This window comes from Pinus tabuliformis, chromosome 3_2, assembly GCF_031772625.1.
Source record: "Pinus tabuliformis cultivar Carrire ecotype Pingquan chromosome 3_2, CPIR1, whole genome shotgun sequence".
Classification (NCBI taxonomy): domain Eukaryota; kingdom Viridiplantae; phylum Streptophyta; class Pinopsida; order Pinales; family Pinaceae; genus Pinus; species Pinus tabuliformis.
Genome location: NC_142302.1, coordinates 678,838,111 through 678,849,734, shown reverse-complemented (window position 1 = coordinate 678,849,734; position 11,624 = coordinate 678,838,111). Strand labels below are relative to the sequence as shown.

Here is an 11,624-nt window from a genome sequence, read left to right as displayed (position 1 = left end):
ATGAAAGAAAAATCAGAAGAGTTCAACAAATTTAAGTATTTTAAGGCACTTGTGGAAAATGAAGTTTATTTAAAGATAAAGTGTTTTAGATCTGATAGAGGAGGTGCGTTCATGTCCAAGGAATTTGATGATTTTTGTGAGGAGCATAGGATCTGTTGAGATTGCAACAAGATGATGGAGCTTAGTGAAAAGAGTCGCCTTCACTAAGTGGGCCCGCAGGAAAATTATGGCGCAAGTTCTATTTTTGGATCCCAGCAGGGATGATCACAGCAGGAGTGACCACAACAGGGATGATCACAACAGGAGTGACCACAGCAGGAGTGATCACAGTAGGAGTGACCACAGCAGGAGTGATCAAAGTCTATTTTTAGACTGACTGTCCAAAATAGAAAAGTCAAATATTATTGTCTCATAATAATATTTGGACTATAAACTTGATCTTATTCTCTTGGAGCACTTTAGTTTGAGCTACAGATGTGGCCCATGCAGCTGTCAGAAGGAAGTACGCTTTTCTTATGAGTCAGTTGAGTTGTTGCATGCATGACTTCAGTTAGAACTCAATCAGTTGAGTTTGGTGGAGTTGATTGTGGAGTTGATGGAGTTGTGTTCAGTTTGACTTGGTTAAACTAGTTGTAGTTAGTCTAACTGCAAATAGACTAATGATGAGTTGTTAAACTAATTATTAACTCATAATACAACTATAGAATACATCAGTTAACTCAGTTGCATGTCAGTGCATGTTCAGTTCAACAGGGACAGGTGTTAGAGGATCAGATTGCTATCAGTTGTGACTATAGTTGTGCATGAGGATTTGCACAATCAAGGGATTGAGTATGCCAATGAGTTTGCTCATGTATTTGCCCAGTATTATAGCCTCTGATCACGTCTTACACAGTGTGAGTGATTCTTTGGAGGTGAAATACGAGTTTGGTAAACCATTCTCATTCATTCTTGAGCAGGTATTGAGCAGTGGAGGCAGGCAAGCAATGGAATAGATTTGGAGATCAGATCTTAGCTGTATTGTGTGTAACAGGTGGAGCTGGTACTGGATTGCTTGTGATAAGCATTGTACTTTGTAATGTTACATGGTCTCAATCATTAATATACAGATAGTTGGGGTTTTTAGCGAGATGCTTTCCCCAGGTTACATACTGTGTTAATGTGTGAATGCTCTTGATGTTTTATTGTTATTGATGCTGCTATATTGATGATCAACATAGAGGAGCTTATGTATTGTGTATGTATTCCGCAATAGTACATGATCAGGATAATCTCTGTTGAATATGTGTTAAATTATTCAAAATTTCTACAGGATCAAGAGGCAATACTCCATAGCAAGAACACCACAACGAAATGGTGTAGTGGAAAGGAAAAACAGGTTGGTCCAGGATATGGCACGAGCTATGTTAGATGAAGCTGGTGTGTTAGATATTTTTTGGGGAGAAGCAACTCAAACAACAGTATATTTGGCCAATAGAGTTCTTCTTAGGCCTAATAGTGACAAAACTCCATATGAGTTGTGGAAAGGAAGACCAACAAAAGTTGACCACTTCAAAATATTTGGGAGCAAATGCTACATCAAGAGGACAAAAGACAAACTTGGCAAGTTCGAACCAAGAGCTGATGAGGGCATATTCCTTGGCTACTCCTTCAAGAGCAAGGGATACAAATGCTACAACAAGAGAACCAAAAAGGTAATTGAAGGTATTGATATTGTTGTTGATGAAAATTTGCCTAAATCTAATGATTCCAAAGATGTTGTAGCTGATCATGATTTCATAGAATATGAGGATCAAGAAATTTCTAACAAGGATGAAGAAGAGGAAGAAGGAAGGAGGACCTCCACTTCAAAGAAAGCTCCACCAAGTCACATTCAAAAGAAGCACCTAGAAAGTCAAATTCTTGGGAACAAAGAGCTTGGAGTGCAAACAAGGAGAAAATTGTTGGATAGCTTCAATCAAGCACATTATGCATTGTTGTCTCAAATAGAGCCCAAAAACTTCAATGAGGCTAGAGAATATCAAATTGGGTGAAGACAATGAATGAAGAGTTAGATCAGATTGAGAAGAACAATACATGGGAGCTTGTGCCAAGGCCAAAGGACAAAAACATCATTAGAACCAAGTGGGTGTTCAAGAACAAGCTAAATGAAGAAGGCAAGGTGGTAAGGAACAAAGCAAGACTTGTGTGCAAAGGGTATACTCAGGTAGAAGGTATTGATTTTGATGAAACTTTTGCACCTGTAGCTAGATTAGATGCAATAAGAATGTTTTTGGCTTTTGCATGCTTCAAGAAAATTAAAGTTTATCAAATGGATGTTAAATCAACTTTCTTGAATGGTGATCTAGAAGAGGAAGTTTATATAGAGAAGCCTGAAGGTTTTTTATTGGGTGATGATGAGAATCAAGTGTGCAGGTTGAAAAAGGCCCTTTATGGCTTGAAACAAGCTCCAAGGGCATGGTATGCAAAGCTAGACAAACATCTACAACAACAAGGCTTCAAAAAGGGATCCAGAAACAACAATTTATATATCAAATTTGAAGGTGATCATTTTCTAATAATTGTTGTGTATGTAGATGATATTATCTTTGGGAGCGATTTGGAGGAGACGGGTCATAAATTTGCACAAGAAATGCAAAAGGAATTTGAATGTCAATGTTGGGTGAGCTTACTTTCTTTCTTGGTTTGCAAGTTATTCAAGATGATAAAGGCATTTTGATTTCTCAATCAAAGTATCTTAGAAATTAAAACAATTTGGCATGGAAGATTGCAAACTAGTGTGCACTCCTATGGTAATTGGTTGTAAATTGAGTAAAGATGATGAATCACCAGAGTTAAATCAGTCCATGTATCGTTCCATGATTGGCAACTTATTGTATCTAACTGCTTCTAGGCCTGATATTATGCATGTAGTAGGATTGGTCTCAAGATTTCAAGCTAATCCCAAGGAGACTCATCTTAATGTTCTAAAGAGGATCTTCAAGTACCTTGAAGGCACTCTTGACTATGGATTATGTTATGCCAAAGGTAAACATTTCAATTTGGTTACTTTTACTAATGCTGATTGTGTTGGTAGTATTGGTGACAGGAAAAGTACTTCAGGAGCAACTCACTTTTTGGGAGATTGTTTGGTCTCTTAGGCTAGCAAGAAGCAAAGTTCTATATCTTTGTCCACTACTAGAGTTGAATGTATAACAACTACCACTTGTTGTACACACATATTATGGATGAAGCAAACTCTTTAGGGCATGCATGTTGAGTATGAAGAGCCTCTTCCCATCATGCTAGACAACACAAGTGCAATAATTACCTCCAAAAATCTAGTTCTTCATTCCAAGACCAAGCACATCGCTATCAAATATCATTTTCTAAGAGAACAAGTGGGCAACAAAGTTGTGAAGTTGGAATATATTGCATCAAATGAACAAATTGTAGATATCTTTACCAGGCCACTTCTAAGGGAGCAATTTGAATATCTTAGAGAGCAGATGGCTGTTGTGCCTTTTCAAAGGCATTAAGGAGTTTTTCATGGAGTTAGATGTTGTCATATGGCTGCCACTAAGAGCACTTTTAGCTGCAAAATTTGGAGAATGGGTGGTGATTGGTTGTTTGCATGCTTTTCAAAGCATTATGAATTGTTAGCTTGCTTCATTTCAATATGGATTGCTTCTTCAAGATGGTGTGGTCTCAAATATATTCAGGGGGAGAATGTTCAGCAACTCAGGGGGAGTATTTGTTGCAGCCCTTCAGGGGGAGTATTTCATTTTTGGCTATGTATCACATTGTTGTTATGTATTTTATCTTGCCATGTAAAACCCCTTTCCATTGATGTCAAAGGGGGAGAGAGAGTGAGTTGTGTATGTGCTTAGCTTCAGATTGTTGTATGTAAATGTAATATTTATTTTCAGAAGCTACAGGTTGACATCATTGGAAAAGGGGGAGTTTGTTGGCATGTTTGTGTTTCCATTGATGTCACATGTTGAAGTTGTCTACCCATGAGTCCCCATGTATCATCTTAAGTCTATTGTATACTTGTTGAGAGTTGTCATGCTGATGTAAAATGCTACCATAGTCTCAAAAGGTTTATAGAAGAGGGGTCATGAGGTAATAAGGCCTCATATGAAGCTGAGCTACAATTGTGTTAGAGGTCTAGTTGATGATGTGTGTGGAGTCTTGTTGAGTCATGCAGCTGGTTTCTTGATGTCATGATGGGCTTGGAAGGTTACTTTGTAGGTTGACATGTTCCCCTTAAGCTATGTAGCAAGTTTGAGGGCAATAAATTTTGTTTTACCTTATGCTCTACCCCAATCACTTGGATAAAAGCTTATTGGAGCGACTAAAATTTCCAGTCGCTGGCTGGCAAGGTTGTGTGAGTGATCGGTCAGATCTGAACATGCTTGTCCGTGCGACCGAAGGAAAACACGAAAATTTATCTGAATTTGACACGCATATTTGGAAATAATCTGTTTAAGGTAGAGACTATGATCAGAATTTTCTAGAAAAAGGTTGAGACAAGTTGTGGGGCCTCTAGAAGGTGATCAAAGTTGAAATTATCAAAAGGCTAGTGGAATAAGTGGCTTCATTTAGTCAAGAAGTCTAGTTCAATCAAATCTGATGCATGTGAAAAGGTTTTGGGTGAGCTCCATCACCTGTAGAATTAATTGATTTAATCACCTTCAGAAATTATAAATATGTGGAGAAAGGTTGCTCACTTGGTTGATTCTCTAGGAGTGTGAGTGAGTGAATGTGCATGAAGGGAAAATGCACAACCAATGAGTGTAACATTGAGTTTGGAGCTTCAGTATTGCAGTGTGCTTCAGGAATTATTCATCAACAGTGTTTCGGAATTATGTGCGGAGATTGAAGATCAAATTGGAGATTCTGTGTGGAGAGATTTGTTCTCTCATTTGGAGTGTGAAATTGTGGCTACATGAGTGTGCTTATTTGTTTTTAGTTTTGCTATGCAACAATGTTTTTAGTTCTAAATCATATTTTCTTGTAGAATAATTGTTTGTACTTGGAGTGGGGGCTTCAAGCTAAATGCATATTGATTTTCTATTGTAGGAGTGGGTGCTCCAAGTTGGTTGTGGCCAACATTTCTCATTTCAGTTAAGGAGTGGGTGCTCCATTGCCAGTGGTGGCCAGATGATGTAATGTAAATGAGAATATTTTGAAGCAATAGATAATAAGAAGAAGCAACAAACAGTTTGGTGGTCTTTTGCCCTAGAGGGGAATTTTTCCACCTAAAATCCAAGTTTCTACATGTGATGGTTGTTTGTGTTTTTCATGTGCATGATCTTTTATATTTGTGTCTAGACCAAAGATAAGGTTGTTATAAGTTAGTGTTTGATTGATATGCAATAATAAGGTGCACGATGTCACATAATTGCCAAGGAAAAGGCATTCCAATGATAATCAACAATGGAACAAAGACCTTCCAATAGAGACAAGGGTTATGACAAGAAATTTATTTTTGTGGTTGGAATATATGCATAAACAACAAATGAGGGATGATGTCAGCCCTATGAAAGGAGGTTTAGCCATGCACTATGCTAGTTTTTTCCAATTCTTAAATTATAAGCCATAAATATCCAACTAAAATTCGCTTCTATGTAGATATATACCTTAGAAACTCTAGATGTCTAGGAATGGGTGAAAGAAGATGAAACTTACTAAAATTTTGGATGATCAACACACAAAGGATTAGTGCCTTATCCTACACGAGTTTAATGGACTCTTCGAAGGCTAAGTTTCATGGGAAAGAATTTGATGGAGTGAGGGGGGATGGCTAGGGCATCCACTTTTAAAGCCCTAACTATTTTTCTTGTGATGGGAGAAATTAAATATAGAGAATGCACATTCATAGTTTCCCTATAGGCCTCAAGGAAACTAATTTTGCATGCAATAATGTAACAAGATTTGAGCATAAATTAAACATTTAGTCATGTCACAAATATAAACCCTACTTCACCCATTTAATATGCAAAATATCAAATGATAAAACATGAAACTTACAAAATCCTCCAAAGAAACACTTCTTTCAATACCATAAAAAATGTTCCATGCAAAAGGTCAACTCCACAAGAAATTCACACCATAAAAGATCACATCTTTCCCATTGTAGCGAAAAAGACTAATTCACTCTTTTTGGAGAGAAGAGAATAAAATGTGTGATGATCAAATGAAATGGTGGAGAGTCCCTATTTATATGAAGTTTATCTCCCTCATTTTCACAATAATACAAGTAAAAGCCATAATTACAAATTTACTTTGAGTGTTCCACAAGAGTGGGTTACAAGACAACCCAATGGCTCAAGACCATAACAAAAGATGCCAAAACTACCCACAAGTGCGTGAAAAAAACTTGCTCCAATATGACTTCATCCTCCAAAGGAGCTTTAAATCCCGTAAGTGTCAAATGGGCTAATGAGTCCTCCATACTCCAAAAGGTAGCTCTAAGACCATGGGCATGCCTCCAAAGTGCCTACATATCAATACTTCATCACCAAAATGCCCAGCGTCACCCTCTAAAGGGAAAGAAGGGCGATGTGGCACCAATCTACTCTAGCATTGAGGCCCAATAGTGGTGTGCAAGTCCTACCCTGTCAACTCAAGGATAACCATCATCAGTCGGGTTGTGAAACAAGCAACGCCCATCAAACAATTCTTAAAAAACTAGACAAAAATACTTATTGTTGTTCTTATAAATTTTGTCAAACACTTAGTGACCTCAGTGATTTCTAACTTCAATAAACATCAATAGTGAAAATATTTAACTCAATATTTCAATGGTATTTTTATAGGCATAAATACATGTCATTAAGCATTTGCAGTAGAAATAAAACTAATAGTAGACAACACAAAATAATTTAGGGCCAAGCCCAGGTCAAAACCCCAACAAGGGAAAACCTAGAGAAATAATTTATTTCTGATTTGAACAAAAGAAATTACAATAGTGTAACAATCAAACTTATCTCTTTTTTGACCTGCAAAGACTCCTTTGAAACTATGATGACAAGTTGTCCACAAATTTGCAAAATGTATGGTTCTGACAATAACATTCAATGTTGTCCATTTGCCTGGGAATTGTGCCAGATATTGACGAAGATTGTACAACTTGGTACAAACTGCTACAATAGAAAAAATGCCTTGGAAACTGTGTTAGAAATTAGTCCCTTGACGTTTGTGCCCTCCCCTTCTTTGTACAACCAAGATGTAAAATGGTATGGTCTGCACTTATTTGTACTGTATGCATTGTTGTACAAATGCATTCCCTTCCTTGGAATGTGTGCCTTGCAAACCCTCTTTCTCTTTGCTCAATCCCACCTCATTCAAATTCTCATGAATGTACTTTCTTTCTCTCTCCCAATATGTCTTTTTCTCTCCAAGAAATATGTTTTTGTACTTTTTCCCAATGACTTCAATCCTAAGCTTCCTAACTACATTTTTTGTAATGGCGCATATTAGATTAGATCTGGGCTCTCATTTAATGACTTATTAAACACACTTTCTTTAAGATTCTCACTAAATGCACTTTTTAAGTCATTAATTATAAAAATCATTTTTATAATTACAAAGTACAAAACTCACTTTAAAAATATAAAGAAAACTTTATATTACAGAGCCACTTCCCTAGAGACATAACTTTGTTCCCCGCCATGAAAGACATCGAAACATGGAAGAAGAACCTACCGAGTTACCATTTTTTAACACTCCCTCTTAGTGAGGGAGATGCTTCTGACATGTCCCCCACCAAGGTCACTTTGCAAACCCATCACACTTTTTTTCATAGAAGCTCCCTTTGACTATGGAGTCGGTCCTGCTACTTGTCCTGGTCCTCAAATTGGAGACCTGTGCTAGTCCATTATGCTCCTAGAAGACTCCTCTTTGTTGAGAAATCTAGGGCAGAGAGATGAGGACATTTCTCTAGTAATGATAATTGCTTGTGAATACTTTTTTACTTCTTTTGATTAGGTTCTTCTTTAGCTTGATTACTATTGTGTTATTTTCATCAAACAACTATCAAAATATAAATAACAATGAGACAAGGGACAAAAGATATAGGCAATCAACCAGGGCCAAAAACTCTCCAAACTTGAGAGGAAAACCCACCGAATTCTTCTTCTTATAGAATCTTCAATTGATGAAATCTAAGACCAAGACCCTTTACTAACAACCCCTCCAAGACCAAGTAAACCTTTGCTTGAGGATGCTGCAACTTCTCCTTCCTTTCTTCACCCTCGATCTTGTAACTCAATTCTAAATTTCTTGGCCTCTATCTCTGCAATTTTTGGCTACCTGTAGATGACTGCAATTTCCCACATGTGATCGAATTAGGGCTACTTAAGCCCTCCTTTCCTTCGCTTGACTAGGACTGGCTTCTTTGTGATTTTGGACTTCAATATAGCTCTTCTTCTTGCATTGTTTCAGTGCTCTTGAGATGATTGTGATTTGGACTTGCAGTAAGTAGGAAACCCTAGTTTCCCTTACACGTGTGAACAAAATTACCCAAAAACAAACCTGCAATACCTTCGCTCCTCCTTCAACCTTGATCTTCTCCTCTTCACTTGGACGTAAGGCTTCTTTTTGTCCTTCTTATCGAACTTTTTGTGTGTGAGATGATCTACCTTGAATGAGGTCGAGTGCCTTATATATAGGCTTCCTCCTCATGCTTGTAGGCCGAGTTGACTTGATCCTGGTGTAGGCTTAATGCTTCATTTGAAGGTCGACTTGCTAGAAGTGCTTGGACATGGTCTGGGAAGCTATTTTGACTCTTACAATGACTCAAATACATATGTAACATGCCTAAGAAGGGTCTTTCATACATGAAAAAGACTTAATTGACTTTTTGACTTAATGACCAATTCTAATAGCTCACAATGGGAGCTTCATCTATAAAAATATTTTTTTTTTAGCATGAAACCCATATCTTAAGCATAAAATAATTTTATTTTTCTTCTTTTCATTAATTACATAAAATCATGATTACACATGTCATTATGAAGACCGAACCTAGTTAAATATTTCAACACTCTCTCACACGCTATGCATCCTCCTATGTCATCTTGAACCTTGACGATCTCTTAACTGAGCTAGAAGTATCCTCTCCTCCAACTAACTTTGGTACTAACATTGAACATGAGATCTAACTGGACTCGCCCTCCACAAGATGACCTGCCAACTTGTACATCTTGTCCACACAGATGCTAATAACACATGATGCATCCTTACTCTCGCCCACCGGATAAATCACCACCTATCCATTACAAAATAGGACACCATATCTGTCATCCTCCAAAGCTGCCACAAAGAGAAGATTTGCTCGCTATTCTAGTACCCACAACACATGGTCACCCTCTAGGTGTTCTCCTTACTCCAATTGGAACCTCACATATCCGGCCCCCCTCATTGCATGTGTGGTGCTAGCCCCACGAATAACATGTGTTTTTAAGTTGATACTAGTCATGCTCAGGAACATAGCTCTAGTTCCTATCATGTGGTGCGATGTACTGCTATCGACAAAGCAAATGCCAGTGTTCTTGCACTCAACGACATTGCTTCTTGAAAGATGAGACACCAAGGAGAACTCCTTGAACTTCTCTGCAAAGTCATTTACTGCAACTGAAACTACCATCAGACTAACTTACCCCTTATTTCCCTTCTTCTTTGCATTTCTTCTTTTTTCTTCCTAAATGAAATCATCCCACAACCTTGTCTAGTTGGGAAGATTCTCTCGAGCCACTATTCCATCGATGAAAGTATCCCACTCCTTGGTGAAGCCTTTTAAGGCTATCCATACCAACTCTGAGTCTGAGATGACTTCCCCTACAACTGCTAACTCATCCTTTACCTGAGTCATTCTGGTAAGGTAGGAGGCCACACTCTCTCCTTTGGCCATCTTCACATTGTGCAACTTGTCTTTGAGAGCCATCTTTCTATTTTCATTCTTTGCTTCATATAAATTCTTCAGAGTATCCCACATCTCTTTGGTTGTTTTCTTCTCATCCAAATGAGGGATAAGGTGATATCTAACTCCATCTAGAATGATCCTTTGTGCTTTAGCCTCATTCACTTCATGAATGTCTAATGCAATAGGATCGGATGAGGGAACAAGAACAACAATGTTGACAAACCTCCATAGTTTGTTTTCCTTGAGAACAACACCTATTCTGACCTTCCATTGCAAATAGTTGGACACCCCATCCAATCGGTCCTCATATCTAATGCTGGAAGCCATCTTCTCCAAATTGTTCAATAGAAAACAAACAAACAATTTTCCCTTCTACACCCTTACTATCTCAGCAAGAAATAATGTGTCCACTATCCTTTCAGAGCCCCAGCTCTGATACCATGAAGAAAAACTGGACAAAAATACTAATAGTTTCTCTTAGCACTTTTGTCAAACACTTAATGACCTTTGATTTCTGACTTCAATAAAATCTCAACAGTGAAAATATTTAACTCAATATTTCAATAATACTTTTATAAGTAAAAATACATGCCATTAAGCACTTGTAGCAGAAATAATACTAATAATAGACAACACACAGTAATTTAGGGCCAAGCCTAGGGCAAAACCTCAATAAGGGAAAACCAGGAAGAAAGAATTTATTTTTGTTTTGAACAAAACAAAATCACAACAACACTCCTTGGAAACTATGCCAACAAGTTGTCCACAAATATGCAAACTGTATGGTTCTAACAACAACATTAAATGTTGTCCATTTTCCTTGAAAATCATGCAAGATATTGACTGATACTATACAACTTGGTACAAATTGTTACAATAGAGAAATGCCTTGGAAAACGAACCTGCAATTAGTCCCTTGATTTTTGTGTCCTCCCCTTCTATGTACAAATAGGTTGTAAAATGGTACGGTCTGCTCTAATTTGTATTGTATAGAATGATCTATAACCACGTTCCCTTCCTTGGAATGTGTTCCATGCAAACCCTTTTGTAATTTTTCCCAATGACTTCAACCCTAACCTCCCTAACAAATTTTTTTAATGGCCCAAATTAGATTAGATCTAGGGCTCACATTTAATGACTTATTAAACACACTTTATTTAATATTTTCAATAACAACATTTTTAAGTTATTAATTATAAAAATCACTTTTATGATTACAAAGTACAAAATTCACTTTAATTATATAAAAAAACTTTATATTACAAAGTCACTTTACTCAAGACATAACTTTGCCCGCCCCTCCCTGCACCCCCCCCCCCCCCCCCCCCCCCCCCCAACCCATGAAATATATCAAAACATGGAAGAAGAAGATACTGAGCTACCAATTTCAACAACATTGTCAAGGCTAGCTTGAGGGCGTCTTGGGTAAACTGGACACATCATCTACAAATCCAACACCAAGCTTTATAGGTTCAATGTTTCAACATCTGGAGGTACCTCGGAGTGTTAAGTACCATGTGGAATCATCATGTAGCCCCAACACTACTTTGGGTGGGCAACACTGCATCAACAAGGTCATATCTACTTTATGGAATGTGCAAAACGACCTTTGGTATGTTGCTAAATGCAGTAATGGTCATGTATCAAGAGGCTTCTACTGTTGTGACAATACCGTGTGACAAAACCTTACTCCAAATCAACTGAAATCTTCAAT

General features: G+C 37.6%; 1 protein-coding gene across 1 annotated transcript; it reads right to left on the bottom strand.

Moving 5' to 3' along the window:
* Positions 1 to 9,715: 9,715 nt before the first annotated feature.
* Positions 9,716 to 10,237, bottom strand: LOC149182463 (uncharacterized). Its single transcript, XM_089414565.1, has one exon. The coding sequence runs from the start codon at positions 10,235 to 10,237 to the stop codon at positions 9,716 to 9,718; it is 522 nt and encodes a 173-aa protein (XP_089270691.1).
* Between the last annotated feature and the right edge of the window lie 1,387 nt (positions 10,238 to 11,624).